Source organism: Nyctibius grandis, chromosome 15, assembly GCF_013368605.1.
Source record: "Nyctibius grandis isolate bNycGra1 chromosome 15, bNycGra1.pri, whole genome shotgun sequence".
Lineage (NCBI taxonomy): Eukaryota > Metazoa > Chordata > Aves > Nyctibiiformes > Nyctibiidae > Nyctibius > Nyctibius grandis.
The window spans coordinates 4,806,946-4,827,519 of NC_090672.1; the positions used below are offsets into that span (position 1 = coordinate 4,806,946).

General features: G+C 53.7%; 1 protein-coding gene across 4 annotated transcripts in view; it reads left to right on the top strand.

Moving 5' to 3' along the window:
• The window catches only part of SEPTIN9 (septin 9), a 103,558-nt gene extending 89,300 nt beyond the window's left edge, over positions 1-14,258 (top strand). For all 4 annotated transcript variants that reach the window (XM_068413288.1, XM_068413287.1, XM_068413286.1 and 1 more), the window contains 5 exons: positions 4,533-4,650; positions 7,070-7,165; positions 8,057-8,153; positions 9,666-9,717; positions 12,015-14,258. In XM_068413288.1, the coding sequence (XP_068269389.1) occupies positions 4,533-4,650; positions 7,070-7,165; positions 8,057-8,153; positions 9,666-9,717; positions 12,015-12,150 (499 nt within the window). In that variant the 3' untranslated portion in view covers positions 12,151-14,258. The remainder of the gene's footprint in view (positions 1-4,532; positions 4,651-7,069; positions 7,166-8,056; positions 8,154-9,665; positions 9,718-12,014) is intronic.
• Positions 14,259-20,574: the final 6,316 nt, after the last annotated feature.

The window sequence follows — 20,574 nt, forward strand, 5'->3', positions numbered from 1 at the left end:
ACATCATGGGGCTGTCACACAACGTTGAATGCAGGTTTGTGCCTCCACTGAGGCAGGTAGTCCGTGATCCCATGTGGAAGGGTATGGGAAGGGCATCAATGTCCTTTGGTGCTTCTGGTTTCACCGGGAGGTGATGGGGAGCGCGGCTGGGAAGGGTGGTGGCTCGTAGTGCTGCAGGGACCTGCCCTAGGGACAACCACAGCCAGGTATGGAGGACCCCTCCGTGCCCACGTGGCACCATCCATGGGCTTCCCGTGCCGCTTGCCATCCCGGGGTGCTTGGTGCCACCTGTCCTGGGACAGTGATTGCACGGGGCTTGTTTGCGTTGTGTTTGGGGACCTGCTGCCCTCACCGTGTGACGCAGCCAGAGCAGCAGGGACTCGTGTCCGTCTGTCCCTCCCCGCTCACACAGTCAGGCACGGCACGGGACTCGGCATCGCTTCCCTGGCACGTGGCTGCTGCCAGCAGCCAGGGCTAAGCCTACCGGGTCACTGGGTGAGAGGCTGCTTTTTTCTTAAATAAAAAGGGAAGGAGAGGGGGGGAAAAAGCAAAGTTAATGGAGTGCACGGATTCAGAGGCTGGAGGGGAGGCTACTCCGCTCCGTTTCAGTCTGGCCCTCTGGTCTGGGCAGCTCAAGGGTTAATCAGCACAGAAGTTTTCCTGCTGCTGTTTCCCTTTGCAGGGAGCTCGGGGCAGGCTTTGCAACCCATCTCCTTCGCACACACCCTGTCCTTCTTGTAACACTCCCGTAAAACCCTGTCTGCGAGGGCTCAGTAACGCGCTGGCAGAGGCTTTTGGCTGCGCAAGCCCTGCTTTTTGCCACCCAATAAATATCTCAGCTCTGACCCCTGTGAAGCTGATGGGTCATCCTGTGAGGATGACGGGTCCTGGTGGTGGGGCTGGGCGGCTGCTGGGTGCTTGCTGGTGTTTGCTTAATGCACGGCTCAAATTCTTGCTGCGAGTTTGATCTGGGGCGTAACCAAAAGGAAATAACTCTGCAGCTCGCCGTGAATTTTGATTCCTATAATGGTATTTCAAGGGAACCAGCAGGAATGAGCCTCTCTCTGCTTAGATCCTGTCCGTGCGTGGTGGCTGCAGGCAGTGCAGAACTAACGTGCTCCCAGCTGTGATAACGTGTGCCCAGCTGCTCTGCTTTCCCCAGCCCCATAGCGAGAGGGGGTGAGGGAGCAACCAGCACTGGCTGGGGTGGGCTGGAGCCTTCCCTTCAGCTCCTGCTCCTGCTCCAGCCCATCCACTCCCCTGAGAGCTTCTCCACATCATCCCCCAGCAAAGCCCAAAGTGGGGAAGGGGAAGAAAACAGATGCTTTTTCTTCTTGAGCTCTACCTTCTCTTTTGTGATCTGCTTGGAGCAGACTGCGTGTGCTTGGAATGAAATAACTCGCTTTCTCTTGCTGTTTTGCATGTTCACATTTCACTGCTAATCCTCTCCAGGTGCTGGTATTGCTGTTTTGTGCAGGTGAACCAAGTTCAGACACCCAGTGGAGGCCAGCACGGCTGTGCCCATCGCTTGTCATGGGTTGGTGGTGGTTAAACACCAAACCTGGTCCCTGCAGATACCAGCAGAAGTCCCTGCGGTCCTGGACTGTGCCTGGCAGCAGGAGTTGAAGAGGAATTAGGTCTGAGCTTGGCCATCGTGACCTTGGCAGTGTCTGCCTGGGTCTGTACAGGGCTATTAGTGCAAATCAGGCTCTTTGCACTCGTGATTGCCTTAAGCCATTCCTTCTCCTTTGGCGTCTTCACATCAATGTGACATTTAGCGACAGGTCTTGTTCTTAGTGAAAAGAATCACTTTCTTTTAAATACTTAAGGGTTTTTTGGGGCTACACAACCGGAATTGGTAGAATATCTGGAAACTTGCAAAATACCCTAAAAACATACAGTTTGCTCTTCTGGGGAGTCCCTTGGTTCCCTTCCTGTTCTCCAGGGAGGTGCCCAGGGGAGGTGACCTCCATGGACAAGGCACTCTCAGAAGCCCATCGGAGCAGAATGTCATGTCAAAGGTGCCTTGGGCTCTTCTGGCTTCGGGTGCAGACCGGTGGGGGACACTGTTGCTGTGCCTGTGTGGATGCTGGTGGACACGGGCAGGGGTGTGGGCTGGCTCCGGCTCTGCCTCCTGCTCTCAGGCTCACCACTGGCATCCTCTGGCTGTCGGTGAGGGCTCGGTAACGGGGCTCTTACGTGTCAGTCTGGCTGAAATTCAAATGTCTGGCTGATTGGGAATCCATCTGCATCATCTACATACGCATCCCGGTCTTCACTCTGAAAGAAAAGCTGATGAAAGAGGCAGGAACACAGTCTCAGCAGGGAAGAGGCTTTTAGAGGGGAAAAATTGTTTGAAAAAGAGCAAAGAGAGAGGAGGGGAAAGAAATCTGCTGGGAAAGGAGCATAACTGCATTACTTCCTTGGAGGTCTGGGAAATACATTATGCAGAGCTCCAAACAATGTTTGCCAGCAGCAAGTCTGCTTAGATGTGTCCATGGGGGTTTCCTTCTGGTTTATTCTTTTCTTAATAGCCAAACTCTTTCTTTCCTGGGGCCCAGGGTGATCTGTGACTCTTGAGTTTGTGTTAGGAACTGGTTTGTTCGCACGCTCTGGGCTATGCGTGCCGTTAGCGTGTGGGGAGAAGGTCCACCTGGCACGGTCCAGCCCGATCCCTGGGAGAGGAGTGGGTTTGACCAGGAAAGGGCTCGGTTGGGTCACTGGTGCTGGCTGCACCAGAGCAGCCTTGAGCTGACATTTTTGGATCAGCCAGAGCTGAGCGGGCCTCTCTTGGGCTGGACGTCCCTCTCTTGGTGATAGAGCTGGGCAGGGGTGGCCTCGCAGGATGGGGACAGTGCCTGGTGGCTGCTGAGGAGCAGAATCTGCCCCTTGCCCTTTGCACTCGTGTGACTCCTGCTGGGTTTGCAGGAGCCATGTTGGGTCTGCGGGGGTATCTGAGCCCTTCGTAGGGCCCGAGAAGACCATGATGGGATTTAGCGTGAGTATGTTGGCAGTAGGTACTTTCTTGGCCATGTTCTCCCCGAGTGCTCTGCTCTGTTCCGTGTTCCTCCACACAGGGCTCCTGCTGGGTGACTGCTTGATGTTTTAAGTCACCGTCCCATTTATTTTGGTTTCTTCCCTGGTGCCATGGGCCTTTGGTGTGTGGCACAGGGCTGGTCTGCCCTCAGGGAGGTCTCGTTCTTAGTCCCAGCTCTGCTACTGAAGCCTACGGCTCCTCTGAAAGGTGACTTCACCTCTTTCTGCCCCAGTTTCACCAAAGATGAGTTGGGTCGTGTCCTGTTGGCACACACTACCACCGGAGGTCACGAGGATGTACGAGCAGCAGAAGTGTCCCTTTGCTTCTGGGGCTCTTGCGTTGACCTTCCTGCTCCTTCCCTGTGTGCTTCCAGCGAGAGCTCGTTTCCAAAAGGCTTCTTAATGCATGAGCACCCTGAAGGTGTTCCTGTACCCTGGTCTCCCCTGGGACCTCATGATTTGCTTTTTCAGGGCAACATCTGCTTAAGTGTCCTGCATGTCACCTCCAGAGCCACCAAGGGGGACCTGCAGCAGGTGGAGGTGTCCCAAGGAGTGCTTTCCTTTAGCTGGCTTGGGAACCCCCAGCAGTAAAAACACCTTCAGAGAGCACTGAGGAGCGAGGGAGGGTCATGGCCAGGTGCCCTCATCGCTGTCTGCAGCTGGACCGCAGCCCTTGGACACAGACCAACGTGGCACTGGAGGTCACATCCGTGCTGTCAGCAGGAGCGTTTAGCAGGGAGGGATTTCCTGAGGGGCTGATCAGTGGGGTTATGCAATCTCTGCAGCTTTCCTCTGCTGAGCTTTTCGTGGTAGAGATTTTCTGTCATTTTTGCCCTCTGGAACAAGCAGCTTCTCTTCTGTGCCCTGTGGGCCCTTGGAGAATTGGTGGAGCCTTTTTTTAATCCCAATGGGTTCATGCAAGATGCAATCCTGGCTCGTGCAGGACAGTGGGGTGGTCCTTAGCGCAGGAGTGAGCGTGAGCAGGAAGAGTGACCCGTGGCCAGTTCCACGCTGTGCTGTCCCTGGATGGTGGGTGACAGCTTGGATAGGGCTGGCGGAGGTTTCACACCATGGTCTCTCCCCAGCTTGGTTGGTCCATCGCGGGAGGGCTGAGCCCCGCAGCCAGCGTCGCCCGCGCGCTCATCCCGGCTGTGCCAAGGACACGAGTAGCTTTGGGCAAGTTCCCGCAGTCCTCTGGGGCCGAGCAGCCGTGCAGGGATAAAAGCCCTCTCCCACCTCGTGGGGCTTTGTGAGGGTTCGCAGGCGATAGCGGGGCGCTTTGAAGGGGAAACGTTTTAAGCGTTGATCTCTAAACCACCCCTGAGACGGACGCGTGCTGTCGGGCTTGTAAGAAAATGTCTTTATTTTTCCTATCTGAAAGAAAGCGCTTCCCCCTCTGTGTGTAGTCTTCGAATGCCCCTCTCTGCCGGGGTTTGCAGCAGCCCCCACCTCGCTATCAGCGCACAAATCCTCTCTTTTTCTGCCATGTTTTTCAGGCTCCGGCCGCTGGACATCGAGTTCATGAAACGCCTGAGCAAAGTGGTCAACATCGTCCCCGTGATTGCGAAAGCCGACACGTTAACGCTGGAGGAGAGGGACTACTTCAAACAAAGGGTAAAGGGCTGGCGGCACTTATCCGGGCTCCCATCTCTCCTCCCCCATCCCCTCCTGCCCCTTTCCCCCTCGCCGGCTCCCCAGCGGGGCTGGGAAGGCGAGTGCCTGGCCGGGAGCCCAGCGCATTCCTCCGGCCGCGGCTCTGAGCGATCCCACGTGGCCGGAGGAAGGGCCCGCGCTCCGAGCCGTGCCTTGTGTTTCTCTTGGATCTTTGTCAGGGCAGGATAAGTTTCGAGCTCTAAGTCTTGGGGCCTGTTTCTCCTGCCTCCTTTGTTATTGTTGTTGTTATTTTCAGGCTGGGTTTTGTTATTTTGGGAGGTGCTGCACGTAGAGACTGGAAAACCCATCCTGGGCAGAACCACACACTGATAGAGGAACCAGGAAAAAAAAAAAGTGTGGGTTTGCTGAGCTCAGCTGGGCAAGATTGGTGGGGGAAGCAAGGCATGAAGTTCCCTTGGTGGGGAGCCGAGGAGGGGCTGTCGCAATCCACGGCAAGGCATGGGCTTTCCTCCGTGCACGTACGCCTGGAGGTGGAGATGCCCCACTTTGGGGTTCGGTGAGGGGCTGCAGATCCGGTCGTGTAGCTGATGGATGTGGCCGCAGGCGCGACGGCCTCGGCGTTCCCTGCGGAAGTGAGCAGGCACCGGGCGCGTTGGTCTGTGAGTTGGAACAGCAGCGAAGCGAAGGCAAGGGGGTCTTGCCAAAAGGCTGGTTTTAGGGGCCACCTCCACTGGTTATGGAGAGGGCAGCACGTTAGCCGGGGGTTACGTTAGCCAGGGGTTGTTTGATGCCTCCGTGCAGAAGACAAGCCACCCCTTCCCACACCGCTGTCTTCCCAGTCCTTGATGAGCAGGATCAGGCACTGAAATATCCAGTCTGGTTTTGGGGGCCAAATCCAAACTGCAAGCAGTTCCCTTTGCAGTGAGCCAGAGGATGGCTGGAGATGGAGCCGAGAGGTGATCCAGGCTGGGCTTGATCGGCCTGTCAGCGTGTTTGCACAGGGATCTGCGAGGAGCTGGTGCGGGAGGGTGGGGGTGTGAGTCCCTGGTGCCACCTCTGCTCCCTGCAGCGGCTTTTGCAGGCTGCTGGCTCTGTGCAGAGGTTATGAGTGCACGTACCCGGGTGGCTGGCTGGCTCTGGGACTACAAAGTCAGTCTGGGACCTCAAATGTCACCTGGGCGTTCTCAGCTGCTGCTACCATCCTTGTGTAATGAAGGACCATGGGGAGACCGCCCGGCTCACCTGCTGTGCACCGGTGCGGCGCAGGGTGAGCTCGTCCTATCTCTAATTCCATTCCTGATTGTAACCAGAGCCCCAAAATCCTTCCAGATGGAGGGAGAACACGGAGCTGCGTGGCGTGTTCGTGGTGCCCCTTCTGCAAGGGGCTCGGCCCTCCTTACGCTCCCAGCTCCAGACTGGTGCAAGCGAGAGGGCAGGTGTCGGCTGGGACCTTCTCCCTTTCCTCCAGCGCGCCTGCGTCCGTGCTTCCAAAAAGCAGAGCCATGTCTGCATGTGGGGGTGTAGCTGGTTCAGAGAGGTGATGGGTTTTTGGGTTTGGATCGGGGTGGGCAGGGGATGGTGAAGCACCAGCCTGGCCGCAGGCTTACCTGGATTGGTGCCAGTGCTGCACTGGGTTAGTGGCGTGGGCTGCGATGCCCTGCGGAGATCGCTTTGGTGGGCTGTTCCCCTAAAAATAGTGTGTGGGGCTGCCTGGGGGGTGGGAGGCCGGCAGCGGGGTTTCTCTGGGCTGGATCGGCTTCCTTTGCCAGCCTGCGATGAAGGGCTGACGCGGGGGGAGGAATTGCCATAGGAAGCGACGGGAGCGGGCGCGCAGGCTGGGTTTGGGTTTGCAGCTGGGTTGGAGAAGGCTGATCCTCCGTGCTCCCGTGAGCTGAGCCTCCACCCAGGACTCAGATCTCAGCATCTCTTCCCCTTCCCTCCGAGTATCCTCAGAGGCCGCTCTGCCAAGCTGTCTGTCCCCGTGTCCCCTGGGATCAGGCGCTGCCATGACTCCTTCCCCGAGGAGCATAAGCAGACACCAGAAAGCAACTTCTTAACTTTGGGTTACGTGCTTGGCAGCTGTATTCCCCATTGCTCGGTGCAGCTTGTATTGTCTTATTGTCTTTTGCAATCCCAAAGCGACGCCCAGCTCATATAACTTCATCTCGCGCTCAGCCTGAACCGTGGCTTGGCACCAGGTTCTTGCAGAGATTCCAGGGCAAGCGCTTGGTAGGTGTGTAGCACTTAAACACAGGTCTCTCTCCCCAAGGTGGGTGGTGTTTAGGATGGAGAAGGAAGATGTTGCTGCTGGGCATTGCTCATGAGAGCCTCTTGGGTCGGCTGGGAGCTGCCGCCGTGGTGGGAATGCAGCTCCTCTGCCCATATCTCCTTCACGTGTTCCTCTGCTCTTCTCTCCTAGATAATGGCTGATCTTCTTGCCAATGGGATCGACGTGTATCCTCAGAAGGAGTTTGATGAGGACTCTGAAGATCGGCTAGTGAACGAGAAATTCAGGGTTAGTGCGGGATGTGTTTGGGTGGGCCCTGCAGCTCTGGGTGCTGGTGATCTCCTGGGGGTTCTCTTGCAAGGTGCCTCTTATTTTCTTTCCAAAGCTGCTGTGCCCCTGTCCAGGGGGTCTACCCAGGACCTGGCTCCTGGGGTCTGCCCAGGACCAAGGATCCTGCCAGAGCTGAGCAGGGACAGAAAGAGTGTGAGGAAGGTACTTGGGGAAGGTGTCCTCTCCCGTCCATGTCGCTGCTCCTTCCCGCAGCCCCGTTCCTCCAAGGTGCCCTCAGCAACCAGTGGGCAGGGAGGTCCCGTGGCCTGCCCCAGGGACAGGGAGTGCCGGTGGCTGCCCACCCCTGGCTCGGGGAGCAGCCTTCCCAGCACCTGGGGGTAATTTGTCCATAGGCTTCTCCGCTTTTGTGTCTGTCAATTCCTTGCTGTAGGAAGTAGCAAACAGTTTTTGGCTCAGAAGAGTGGCTTGGACAAATTCAGGGAAGAAAAATGTCTTTTAGGGACTCCTAAGTACAAAGACACCACCTTGGATCAGGAGATGACTGAGCCACAGGTTGCCAGATGCTGGGGGCAATTCCCAGAGAAGCATCACGATACCTTTGCCCTGGCTGTGTGCTGGCGCCTGCCAATGAGGTGCTGGGCTAGACTGGTTTGGGGCTGGTTTTAGACTGGTTTTGGACTGGGCACGTGTGCGAGAGATGCTGCTGCCCGGGTCCTGGGCTGCCTGCGGTCCCAGGCAGACAATGCTGCTCAGGAACATCAGGGACAGACCAGCCCATCCCATGAAACTCTCTCCTGAAATCAGCTTGACGCAGGACTTCGCTTGCCAGCTTGGTTTCCTGATGGGTTTTCAGGAGGAAAACGTAACTGTTCATTTCTCTTTCCTCAGGAAATGATCCCGTTTGCAGTGGTGGGCAGTGACCAGGAGTACCAGGTTAATGGAAGACGAATCCTTGGAAGGAAGACCAAGTGGGGCACCATTGAAGGTACCTTGTCCTTCTTTCCCTACCTCTTGAGCCCATCTCCCTGCCCAGACAGAAGGGGATGAGGTCCAAACCCAGCAGTAGAAGTCGAGGTGTATATAGTGCTTCCCTGCCCCTCCAAAGACAATCACTTCCCTGGTTTTTGGGGACTGGAAACACCTCGGCCAATGCTCCTGCGCCGAGTTCCTGGGGCTGCTGAGTGCCGGAGGGGCCATTTCTGGGTTTCTTGTGGCCTGGCTTCTGCTGGTTGCACAGTTAAATGCCTGATGGCTGAATCTGAGGGCACACGAGTGCAGTGCTGACGTCTCTGTGTCTCCAGCCCGGATTAGAGCCTTTCTCCTGGCATCTGTAGGTCTCTACACCCTCCACCACGCGTTTGGCTGGTGCCCTTGTGGGATTTCTTCCTTCTTCCATCTTCATCCCATCAGCATCTTCCTTTTTTATCCCCCATTTTAAATCCTGGTTTAAAGGCTAGATGCAGCCTCCTGGCTCCAGCGCATCTAAACGTTTCCCTGTTCCTGACAGCCAACTGGCATCTCCCCAGTGCCACCCGTCTTATCTTCCTCCCCTTCATTTCATACGTTTCTCTCATTTATGAGTCTTTTTAATAGGAGTCCTGTGTTGAGGGGTGGCTTAACACAGATGCCAGGAAAATCAGTGTGTTTTAAAGCTCTGCTGCCCTCTTGTGCTCTGTCCTTGGAAGCTCTGAGTTTAATGGGGCTCATTAAACCACTCACCTTCTGCAGGAGGCATCTGCCTTCAGCACAGGGAGACCCCAGGGCCGAGCCGTGGCCACAGGCAGCCTTTGCAGAACAGCGTTATTTGTTGTCTTGCCATTTCTGCGTTATGTTTGGGCCTGTGTGGGTGGAAAAAATCAAAAAAAGGGAGTTGATCCTTTAAATTCAAATGCCTGGGGAACTGTGAGCCGTCAGACTAATTGTGGTAGAGCCACATCCCTTGATTTTTCCCTCTTGCAAACACTCTTGCTTGCTCCAAGCCCTGTTCAGACTGCAGTAGCCTTTGTCAGCAGGAGATCCCGTCCTGCCACAGCACTGGCAGCCCGGGCAGCACTGACGTGCCTGGGGTGTCGCAGGATGCTCGTGGTGAAGCTATAGATGAAACACTTCTGTGGAGCCGAGGCCAGCGCTCGATGCAAAGCTCACCCTGTCCCTTTCCCTGCCTTGTCTGGGACCCACTTAAGCTTGAGTTGGTCCAAAGCGGGGGTCACGGTGGGAGATGCTGCTGAGAGCTCCCTCGTTTGGTGGGAGATGGTGGGAAGGGACTGGGAATGCTCAGTCAGACCTCAGCTGGTCATGCTGAGCTGGGGCAGGTGCCTGGGTAAATCATTGGCTTTACAGCAGCAAAGGGGACTCTTGAGTCCTGCACCCTATAGCCCCTGGGGGTAAGTCCCCATCTCAGCCCCATAGTGAAGCCCCATAGGGTCCTCCTTACCCCAGTGGTTGCCATACTCATGCTGTGGGTGCACGCTGATGGGTTTCTCTCTCTTCTTACCAGTGGAGAACACAACACACTGTGAGTTCGCCTACCTGCGGGACCTCCTCATCAGGTCAGTAGGACTGTGCCCTGTCCCTGTAGTTCTCGGTCACCAGGTGGCATCCAAAGAAAGAGGAGAGCCCAGCTGCTGCTTCGCTCTGCTCATCCATCTATCCATCCATCCGTCCGTCCATCCATCGCTCCATCCCCTCCCAGCCTGCTGCAACGCTGCAGCCCCTCTGCGAGGGGTGGTCTCACTGAATGGGACATGGCTTCAGGGGGCTTTTTTCAGCTACGGTGCTGAGTTGAGGGAGGAGAGGAGCAGTGGATGGGTCAGGACAGACTCCCAAGCTTGCTGGCAGCGTGCAGGGTGGCTCAGCTGGTGATCCCTCACCAGCCCCAGGTCCTACCCCCAGTCCGAAGACATGACCCTCCTGCATCCCAGGATCGTGCCGTTGGGGGGGGCTGGGCGATCGCTGGTCCAGGGAATGGGAGGCTGAGCCCCCTTGGCTTGCTGGAGGGGGCATTGGGCTCCCCCTAAATTTGGCTGCCACATAAACTCTGCACACGTGAGGTGTTGCTGGCAGATAGTTGTGGGGGCTACAAAACCTGATCCCAGGGACTTGCAGGACCGGGGTCTTCTGGGATGGGTGTTATGGAGCCAGGGCTACCCAAGCACAGCTGTGAGTACCACTGAAGGCTTCTGGTCTTGGCTGCCCATAATTGCCTTTGTGTCCCTCCTGTGCCCTAAAGATATCATTAACCAGTAAAGCAGGAGGGGAAATGCTAAGTCATGGGCAACAGGAGAGGTGCCTGAGGACTGGAGGAAAGCGAATGTCACTCCAGTCTTCAAAAAGGGCAGGAAGGAGGACCCGGGTAACTATAGACCGGTCAGCCTCACCTCCATCCCTGGAAAGGTGATGGAGCAACTTGTTCTTGGTGCTGTCTCTAGGCACATCAAGGATAGGGGGATCATTAGGGGCACTCAGCATGGCTTCACCAACGGGAAGTCTTGCTCAACCAACTTGATAGCCTTTTATGAGGATGTTACCTGGTGGATAGATGATGGTAAAGCTGTGGATGTGGTCTATCTCGATTTCAGTAAAGCGTTTGACACGGTCTCCCACAGCATCCTCGCAGCTAAACTGGGGAAGTGTGGTCTGGATGATCGGGTAGTGAGGTGGATTGTGAACTGGCTGAAGGAAAGAAGCCAGAGAGTAGTGGTCAGCGGGACAGAGTCCAGTTGGAGGTCTGTGTCTAGCGGAGTTCCGCAAGGGTCGGTTCTGGGACCAGTTCTATTCAATATATTCATTAATGACTTGGATGAGGGAATAGAGTGCACTGTCAGCAAGTTCGCTGATGACACAAAACTGGGAGGAGTGGCTGAGATGCCGGAAGGCTGCGCAGCCATTCAGAGGGACCTGGACAGGCTGGAGAGTTGGGCGGGGAGAAATTTAATGAAATATAACAAGGGCAAGTGTAGAGTCCTGCATCTGGGCAAGAACAACCCCATGTACCAGTACAAGTTGGGGACAGAGCTGTTGGAGAGCAGCGTAGGGGAAAGGGACCTGGGGGTCCTAGTGGACAGCAGGATGACCATGAGCCAGCAGTGTGCCCTTGTGGCCAAGAAGGCCAATGGCGTCCTGGGGTGTATTAGAAGGGGTGTGGTCAGCAGGTCGAGAGAGGTTCTCCTCCCCCTCTACTCTACCCTGGTGAGGCCGCATCTGGAGTATTGTGTCCAGTTCTGGGCCCCTCAGTTCAAGAAGGACAGGGAACTGCTAGAGAGAGTCCAGCGCAGAGCCACGAAGATGATTAAGGGAGTGGAACATCTCCCTTATGAGGAGAGGCTGAGGGAGCTGGGTCTCTTTAGCTTGGAGAAGAGGAGACTGAGGGGTGACCTCATTAATGTTTATAAATATGTAAAGGGCAAGTGTCAAGAGGATGGAGCCAGGCTCTTCTCAGTGACATCCCTTGACAGGACAAGGGGCAATGGGTGCAAGCTGGAGCACAGGAGGTTCCACTTAAATTTGAGGAAAAACTTCTTTACTGTAAGGGTGACTGAACACTGGAACAGGCTGCCCAGAGAGGTTGTGGAGTCTCCTTCTCTGGAGACATTCAAAACCCGCCTGGACGCGTTCCTGTGTGATATGGTCTAGGCAATCCTGCCCCGGCAGGGGGATTGGACTAGATGATCTTTCGAGGTCCCTTCCAATCCCTAACATCTGTGATTCTGTGATTCTGTGAAATGTGGGCTGGAGGGGGTGTTTGAAAGCAGAGGTTGGGGGGTGCACGGGTTGGGGTGGCGGAGGCTGGGCTGGCCGAACCTGCGCCCAGCAGGGTGCGATTGTCCCCATGTCCCTTTTCCCGCAGGACGCACATGCAGAACATCAAGGATATTACCAGCAACATCCACTTCGAAGCCTACAGGGTCAAGAGGCTGAATGAGGGCCAGAGCTCGCTCTCCAACGGCGTGACCGACAAAGAGCTGGTGGCTAACGAAATGTAACCGTCTCGCTCCGTAGCCAGGACCTTGCTCGCTCACGCTCGCTATTTCCCCCCTCTTCCCCCTTTATTTTTATATCAATCCTCTGCCACTGCCCCTCTTCCCACCCCCCAACCCCCTGCCAATGTTAACTGACCAAATAACCAGACAACGTCTCTGTCGTGTGGAGCGGGGTGACCGCTCATCCCCCCCATGCTTTGTGGGGTTTTCTTCTCAGCCCCTGGTCCAGCATCCCTGGGCTGGGGACCATCCCCCCGCAGAGGCTGGGCTCTCGCTGGCCCCCAGCGCTGGCCCGACAGCCGAGCTCGAGGGAGCAGACCCACAGGGCCGGTGGGGTTGGGGTGCCCCGGGAGCCCTGCCTGCCCCTCTGTGCAGAGGCTTTTCTCCGTCCGTTGAAGGCAAAGGGTTTCTCCAGGTGAATGTAGCCCTCGGAAGCAAGGTACGGTGGTGTGAAGAGAGCAAGACGGTGCCATCCTTGTCTCCTGCTGCCTCCTCCGAGCCCTCTGCAGCCCTCTGGGACCTGCCAGCCCCCATCCCAACCCCTCTACCCTGCCTACATGCAATAAACTGGGAGTGTTGAGGTGTCACCTTGCCTGTCACCGACCCCCGGCCAGGCAGAGCGACCTGCTTTGGGAGAAGTGCCTTTTCAGACTGTTACCTTGCAATAGCGTGGGAGAGGGGAGGGAGGGCTTGCCTTGGCTGTCTGTGCAGCCTGCAGAAGGTCTGAGACACTTTGTAGAGACTCCTTTTCCCTCTCCCTTGGACCATAGATGTGGTTGACGTCCTGAGAACACTTGTATATTTATTTTTCATTCAGTTGGGTGGGTTTTTTTTCCACTGAAGGCTCGGAGTATGGTTGTCCAAAGGGGGCTGAGAGTGGGACGTCTCTGCAAAGCGGTGGTGGGAGGCGGAGGGTTGTCCTGTCCGACCCTGGTGATTCTCGGGCTTTTCCCTACGTCAGAGGAGGCTGTTGGGTATTTTTTTAGTGATTCTTTTCATTGTTTGGATCCCCTGTGTGACATGTGTCCACGTAACACACTCCTGTTTTCCTAGTCCTTGTGCAAGGGGACTGTGCACATGCAGACCGAGCCCTGCAGCCGCGGGGAGGGCTGGGGCAGCGTTCGTGGGTGCTGCGCCCCATAACCCCCCTGCTCTGCCCCCCCTGCGCCTCCTCTGTCAATGACCCTCCAGCCAATAAGACCCTGCAAGGAGGGTGGTTAAATAACGCCGTGACACGGGGGCAGGTGGTCCTGGAGCAGAGCTCTGCAGTCCTGCCCCTGCCCCGGCTCCGCTTGCCTCTGTTGTCTGCTCCATCAGGCTCCATATCTTCTCTAAGGGATAAAACTTTCTGCAAATCACCCTTTTTTTTGGGGGGCACGTACTGAAATGACAGCGTGGCTCATGCTCTAGCACTGGAAGGCGCCTGCAGAGCCCACCCAATGGTCCCCACGGGAGGCAGAGCCAGCTTCTTCAGCACAGGTGACCCAGGAGGAAGGAGGAGGTTGCTCTCATCTTGGTGGGGATGCCCAGACCACGTTGCTCAGCGGAGGGTTTGCAGGGGCTCCCCACACACGTGTCCCCCCCCAGCAGCCAAAGGGGTGCGTGCTGGGGGGGTGCATCGCAAGGAGAATCCGCTCTCCCCCTTAACTCATGTCGCCCCCACTGCAACAGCACGTTGGAGCTGTTGGGGAAGAACAACTACTTGCTGACTTGCTATATTTTAGCAAAAACAAGACCTAAAAAAAGTGTATTAACTGAAAAAAAAAATATATATTTCAAGCGTTATGAAAAAAGTCTATGAAAGGGGAGAAAAATCTCTTGTGTGAGGCACTTCTGCAAATGTCATCTTAAACTTTTGTTTTTCCTCTAGTCGGTATCTCAAGCTGGGCCAAGCAAGACACGCCGCTTTCTCCTTTGTAACCTGATTTTTTTTTTTTGGAAGAAAAAAAAAAAAAAAAGAAAATAATACAATAAAAAAAAAACTTCATCCAGAACTATTAAAATGGCCTTTTGGGGGTTATAAGCATTATGACAAATTTAGTCCATTTTTGTATAAATAATAGTGTTTAATATGTATTTCCCAAAAATAAATGTTTCAAATGCAAATAGAAGGAGGCTGCTTTAGAAATGTCTGTTCCCAGCTGCGGTGTGATCGTTCCTGTGTGGACTCCACGGGGATGTGAATGGTGGGAGAGTCCAGCCCCAGGGCTGCTGTGCTCTGCTCGCTTTGGGGTAAATGTTTTATTTATTCCTGACTCCCTTAACCCTTCCTACCTTGGATATTTTCCCCAGGTACTCTACAAAATGCTGGAGCTGCTGGTGCTGAGCACCCTGGGGACCAAGCCAGCACAGCCTCCGTGTCCTTGTAAATCCCAAGGGAGGCAGGTGGGTCCCGTCCATCTGCTTTCGTGGTGAAGCTGTTTCCACTGCAGTTGCTGGTATTTTTATTAAGTGGGTTGCACCTAGTTCAAGGCCAGACAGCAGCTTGCATGTCACACAAATGTGGCTTTGGCTTCACAGGCAGATGGTCTTCAAAACCTTTCACGCCTGCAGGGTCAGCCTTGGGATGCCCTTGGAAGCTGGCTTCACTTTGAGGACCCGCCTTCCTGGAAACCACGTTTCTCCCTGGTGTCGCAGACAAGACACTGTCCAGTCTGGTGTTTCCATATCTATCTTACATGACTATTGTATTTTTTCCCTCCAAGTCACTTGAACTCAAAAGCCAACTGGACATGGCCTGGACAACCAGCCTCTGGGTGATCCTGCTTGAGCAGGGGCTTGGACCAGACGACCTCCAGAGGTCCTTTCCAACCTCAGCCCCGCTGGGATTCTGTGGTTCTGGAACTGTACGAAAACAAAACCAACAGAACAGAAGTCAGGTTGAGTTGGGTTGGGTTCCTATGGGTGTGTAGAGTACAGGACAGGCTTATGTACATTTTTCTTCTGCCTTTCTGTTGGTACCTGGGTTTCAGAGCAGTGAATCAGCTCGTCTTGTACGGCATCCAGTGAGATGTGCAGTGAAGTTTGTTGATGGGCCCCTCTGTGCCCTAGTCCAAACCCATCCCTAGCAATATCCCTTTTTTTTTTTGGTGCCATACTGCAGTTCCGTGGTTGCTCTGGCTCAAACACTCCTCACCCCCACATCTCCTCTCTGCCAAATGAGTCTATTGAGGAGAAGCAGCGAGATCATGGTGTTCTCACTGTTGTAACTGGAGCAAGACTCAGAGCAAAAGCTCTTAGGAGGGAAAAAAATTCAATATGTAGTTGTAGTAATTACAAATATGGACCATGGGCTTTGCTTCTGGACAAGTCTGCAGCAGCTTCTCCCTGTAGGGTGTTTTTTTTCTTGTGCTGGTGTCTGTTTTTTTGCAGCTTTCCTCAACGCCGGCATCTGACCGTGCCCATGGAGGGAGATGGGGCAGAGGATGCTCCGGGGCTCTGCAGGCAGATGCTGTCCTGGTGACAGATTGAGAAACGGTTTGTGGCTGGGGCGAGGGGAAGGCAGGCAAAATTCCCGAGCTCAGCAACAAGGGCAGCTTTTGTTTAGCCCAGAGGAGGAGCTCGGCGGGTCGGAGGTCCGTTCATGGGAATGGCGCAGGGAATGGCTTCCAGATGTTACGAAGCTCCGCAGAGGTGGGGTTGGCGAAGGGAAGAGCGGCAACACCAGATGCTCTGATGGAGCAGGAGTTTGTGTGGTGCTATGGGAAACTCCCAGCTGGGGGAAGGGTTTGCCATTGCAAAATCCTCCCCTGCCAACCTCAGAGCCTTGGCCAAGGGGCAGGGGCACCCCAGGACGGTGGCGGATGAGGAGGGTTTGGGCAGAGGAGGAGGCAAGCAAGGGGCTGCTCCCCCTGCCCGCACCCTCTCGAGCTGGCTCGAAGGGCAATTTGCCTAACGATGCCGTAGCTGACAGAAAGGGCCTGGCACTGGTGGCTTCTGGAGTGGCCTCACTTGAACAAATGAGGGAAATGAAGATGAGTGAGTTTAATTACCGATCTGAGCAGGGCTTTCTGCAGCAAGGACGGGCACTTGCTCCCCTTTGCCTGGCTGTGGGGGGGAGAGGAGGCCCCCCCAGCACAGCCGGGCTCTCAGGGTGCCAGGCAGCATGGGTGGCATCGAAGGAGACGGCTGCTTGGCCAGGCTGGGCTGGAAGTGGGTCCCGGTTCCACCTGACCAGCCCGACCCAGAGCCCATCACTGTCCAAAGAGGATGACTATAAATAATAAGAATAAAAGGGAGTATAAATAATTAAAGCAGCTCATAGTGAGTAGTTCCTGAAACGTCTGCCTGATTTAAAAACTAATTACTTGGAAGGTAATCACTGCCAGAAGAGCACATATTTACCCACAATGCTGCTCTTCCCTCTTCTTCCCTCATCAGGCTCACCCTCTTCTGATCGCTGTCCCGGGCAGCAGCACCCACACTTATCACTCATCCACAGCGTGTAATAAACTGCATTGTACTCGTCCGTCTCCCTGATTAATAACGTCATTGGAGACCTGTTCAGGGAGCAATAAATCCTCTCTGGGTAGGAGGCCAGGTGCCAGCAGGAGGGATGCTGCAGCTGTGTGGTACTCACAGAGCCCGAGCCCTCGGAGCCCATTCTGCCCCAAAGGGCCACCTCCTGCTCCAGCAATGGTCCCTTTGGGTGAGCCTGTGCTACCCAAAAAGCAGGGCATAGCCGAGCCCGGGGTACCCGAGGGGGATGCAGCATCACCTGCTCAATATGAACCACTGTTAAGAGATTTTTTTGGGGGGGGATCATCACTCTCACCGGCCCACAGTGCGCATCAAAACCTGAATTTGGTGACGTGGGACCTGTCCTCACGGGAAACATCGCCTTTTGATGTGCAAGCCGGGCTGCAGCAGGCATAGGCAGAGCTGATGATCTCAAGCTTTAATTACTGTGAAGCTGCTGCACTGCAGTTGAAAGCCTGGGGTTTTTTTTTTTTGATCATCCTCACCACGGCTCCAGCAGAAAGGAGGATTTATCCCTCCATCTCCACCCCGGTGCCACCTCCTCGTGTCACCCCCATCGCACAGGGTGCTGGTCCCAGCCTACCTGCTCCTTCTCAAAACCACAGCAAAAACGTTTCTTCCACGCCCACAGCAACTCGAAGTTTGTAACTCTCTGCTACAGTTTAGTTTGTATTTATTTGGCTGAGCTTCTGTGTGGTCCTATACAAATTAATAAATAATTCTCACCATCAGCCTGATTCAGGAGCAGTATTGCACTGCATTGCTTCATTGAGGAAAACAGAATAATTTATTCCAAACTTATGGGATTCAGGAGACTTCCACCCGCAGCCCACGATATTTCCTCATTAACATTACCCAGCTAAGCTAAAAACTGCAATTCCATAAGTCATGCTTCCTTCAAAGGCACGTTACCAGCTTCCCAGGGACGCAAAAAGTTTACTGAAGCTTAAAGACATACCTCACAGCATGCAGTAACGTACCAAAGTCCCTCTTATTACTACTTAAACCATCTTTTCTGCAAGTTTCCCTCCCTTGAACTATTCCCATCACAAATAACCCTGCAAGGAAGGCACTGCCTGCCCAGCCCTGCCCGGGGGCTGGCGAGGATGGGCCCGGGCATCCCGGCCAAGCCCTTACAAACAGCAGCACGACACAATATCTCCATCGTTACAACCAACCCTGCCCTAACGAACCGATACGCCAAGGCAGGGCCTCTTAGTGGGGTTCCCAGCAGCAAAATTTGTTGTAGACGTGTGTACATGTGACGCAATGGAGGTTTAAATGAGCGCTACTGTGCAAAAGAGGAATAGCATCAAGTCACTCTTTATCAGCAAATAGAAGAAAATATTTAGTTGGAAACCAGAAGAACAGCAATTGCTGAGCAAAGAAGTTTGTAGCTTTGCCCTCACTGCTCTGCTGCAGCTCTGAGCGACAGCAGAGACCTGATTTCAGGGGAAGGAGTCAGGCCATGGGAAGACTGATAGCTTTTGTCCTTTATCCTCCCCTCTGGGGCTTCTCTGAAAACCACATAAGCCAAAATATTTATTTTTTGTAGGTTTTTTTTTTGTGCTGGAGACCACCCCCAGTGACAGTGTGGGATGGAGGGGCTGGGATACGGGAAGATGGATGACTGTGTGTGAGCTCCTTGTCACAAAGAATCATCAAGATCTGGGCTAATCTATACACCAGTTTTAAAGGTAGCTTGTTGTTTGTTTGTTTTTTTTCTGGTAAGTCACAGCTGAAAGCTCTTGCTGGCAGTTTACAGACCCTTTTTTTTTTTTCTTAAAGTAAAAATTGTAGCATTTTAACAACCATGTCCTGAAATAGCTTTGCAGAGGACAATGACAGGGAAGCAGGAAGAACCTCAGTCCCTTTGTGTCCATCCACACCATGTTACACCACGTTAGCCCTAGGCTCAAATGGCTGGGGGGGCAGAGGAGCGCTCGGCAAGCATCGCAGCCAGCGATCCCCCTTCCCTGCCCTTCTCCTCTTCTGCCACCAGCCTCAGGAGAAAGTCAAGATTAAAATCATATTCCTAAAGCAAAATTACACATTGGAGACTCCCCAGCCCTCCCGGGAGGATCAGGGCATTCCTCTATAAATATCTGTCTCGATATGTTTAATTTGCAGATGAAATTAAGCCTGGGAAGAAAGGGAAAGCTGTCTTTTCATGTGTGGGCTGTCCAGCTTTGCCTTGAATATCAAAGTGAGACGAGTTACAAAGCACCGACTCTCTGGGATTATCTAAGAAACCTTGTAGGTCCCAAGTGACAGTGGTTACGGGATCAAAAGGTGTGGTACTTATGCAGAAAGCCAGAAAAAGCCAGCATGGTTCTTAGATCAGCCCCAAAGAGCCAAATCTTGGGTCAGTTTGCAGAGTTCAGGAGGTAGATGAGGAACCAGGCGAGGCCGGGCTTTCAGGTGGATTTTGGATTAAATATTAACTTGCTGCAGTGGGTTACGAGGATAAATATTTTCATTAATCATGTATGTGCTCATTATTCTGGTGAGAATAGACTGTTAGATCTTCATCTGCATGAGCATTTCAACGCTAACCTCCCACTTTCTGCTCATAGCTTTCTGTAAACCAGCATCTTTTATGCTTTCTCTAGAAAACTTTTTCCCCACAAGTAATTTTATTGGTTTCGACATTTTATTGGTTAGGCTTCGAAAACATCTATTGAAAAGGTTTAGCATAAGGATGAAGGGACAGGAGAAAATGCACCTCCAGCCAACAAACCCAAGGAAAGCGGAGCAGGGTGATGTTCCTGGGGCAGCTCGTGGAGGTGGGAGCCTGATCTGGGGTGGGAAAACTGCTCTCGCCGAAGGGATCTGCTGCTGTGTACCAGGGAAAAACTCACGCAGAGCTCCGGCGTGGGGTGATGGCACGGCCCCGGCGCACTGGGGGAATTCTGAATGGGATTTTTCTTGCAAAGTACTTAGCTAGGCAGAACTGCGGGCCCAATTCATCTGCACAAATGAGAAACAGCGCTGGATAGTGCAATAGGCCTGCATCATAATTACAGCCTGTTGACATTTTTCATATTAAAAATACTTGGCTTAAAAATTAGGCCTTTTTCATCATCCATTTTGTTAAAAATTGGAATTTTTCCTTCTTTCCTCCAATTTTATTGAACTTTTCAATCATCTTAACTTTTTTCAGCTTTCCTTCCCTTCTTTTTTTAGCTGCTCCTTTCAATTATTTGGTGCTTGCCTTTTTATTCCAGTAATTCTTTTTTTTAAGACTTGAATAGAAGGAAGAGGGAAGATAGATTAAAATTTATACTAGAACAGAAAGTGGATGTATGGCCGAGAGTCTAAAACCCTATCATTAGCAATATTTAATAAGGAACAAAATTATTGAGCACGATGAGATGTCTGCAAAAGACTTCTGAAACTCTTCAAAATGGAAGGGAGCTTATCTAGCGGTGGAGAAAGCCAACTGATGGATGAAGACAAAAGCATTTGGAAAAAGGTTGAACGAGCATCTCTAAGGACCATCAGTCCTGCTATAAAGATTTATGGATGTTGAGCATAGCTGCCCCCGAGGGACACATCCATGGGTGAAGGTAAGACCACGGGTGAGACCTTGGAGGTGCCTTCTGCACCCAAACAAAAACCCTTCTCCCGCTGGCACCCGCCATGTCCCTCTGTTCTCCTTCCCCCAGGGCTGGCTGCCATGGCTTGTCTCCACCAGAAGCACCAGCCCCATTTTCAGCCCTGTGGAGGAAAAGCCGTGGGGCAGGTGCTTGATGGTTCCTTTTCTGAACACTTCTGCAGCCTGGCACGGAGGAGGAGCGGGCAGATTTGAGGTCATGCCGGCAGCCGTAGCTGAGACACTTCCCATTTGTTTGGGGGCTCTGGTCTTGCCACCAAACCCTACCCCAATCTGGTATCTTTGTTACTTTTAGCAGAGCACACCATGCTCTTAGTGCTTCTTGCTATAGG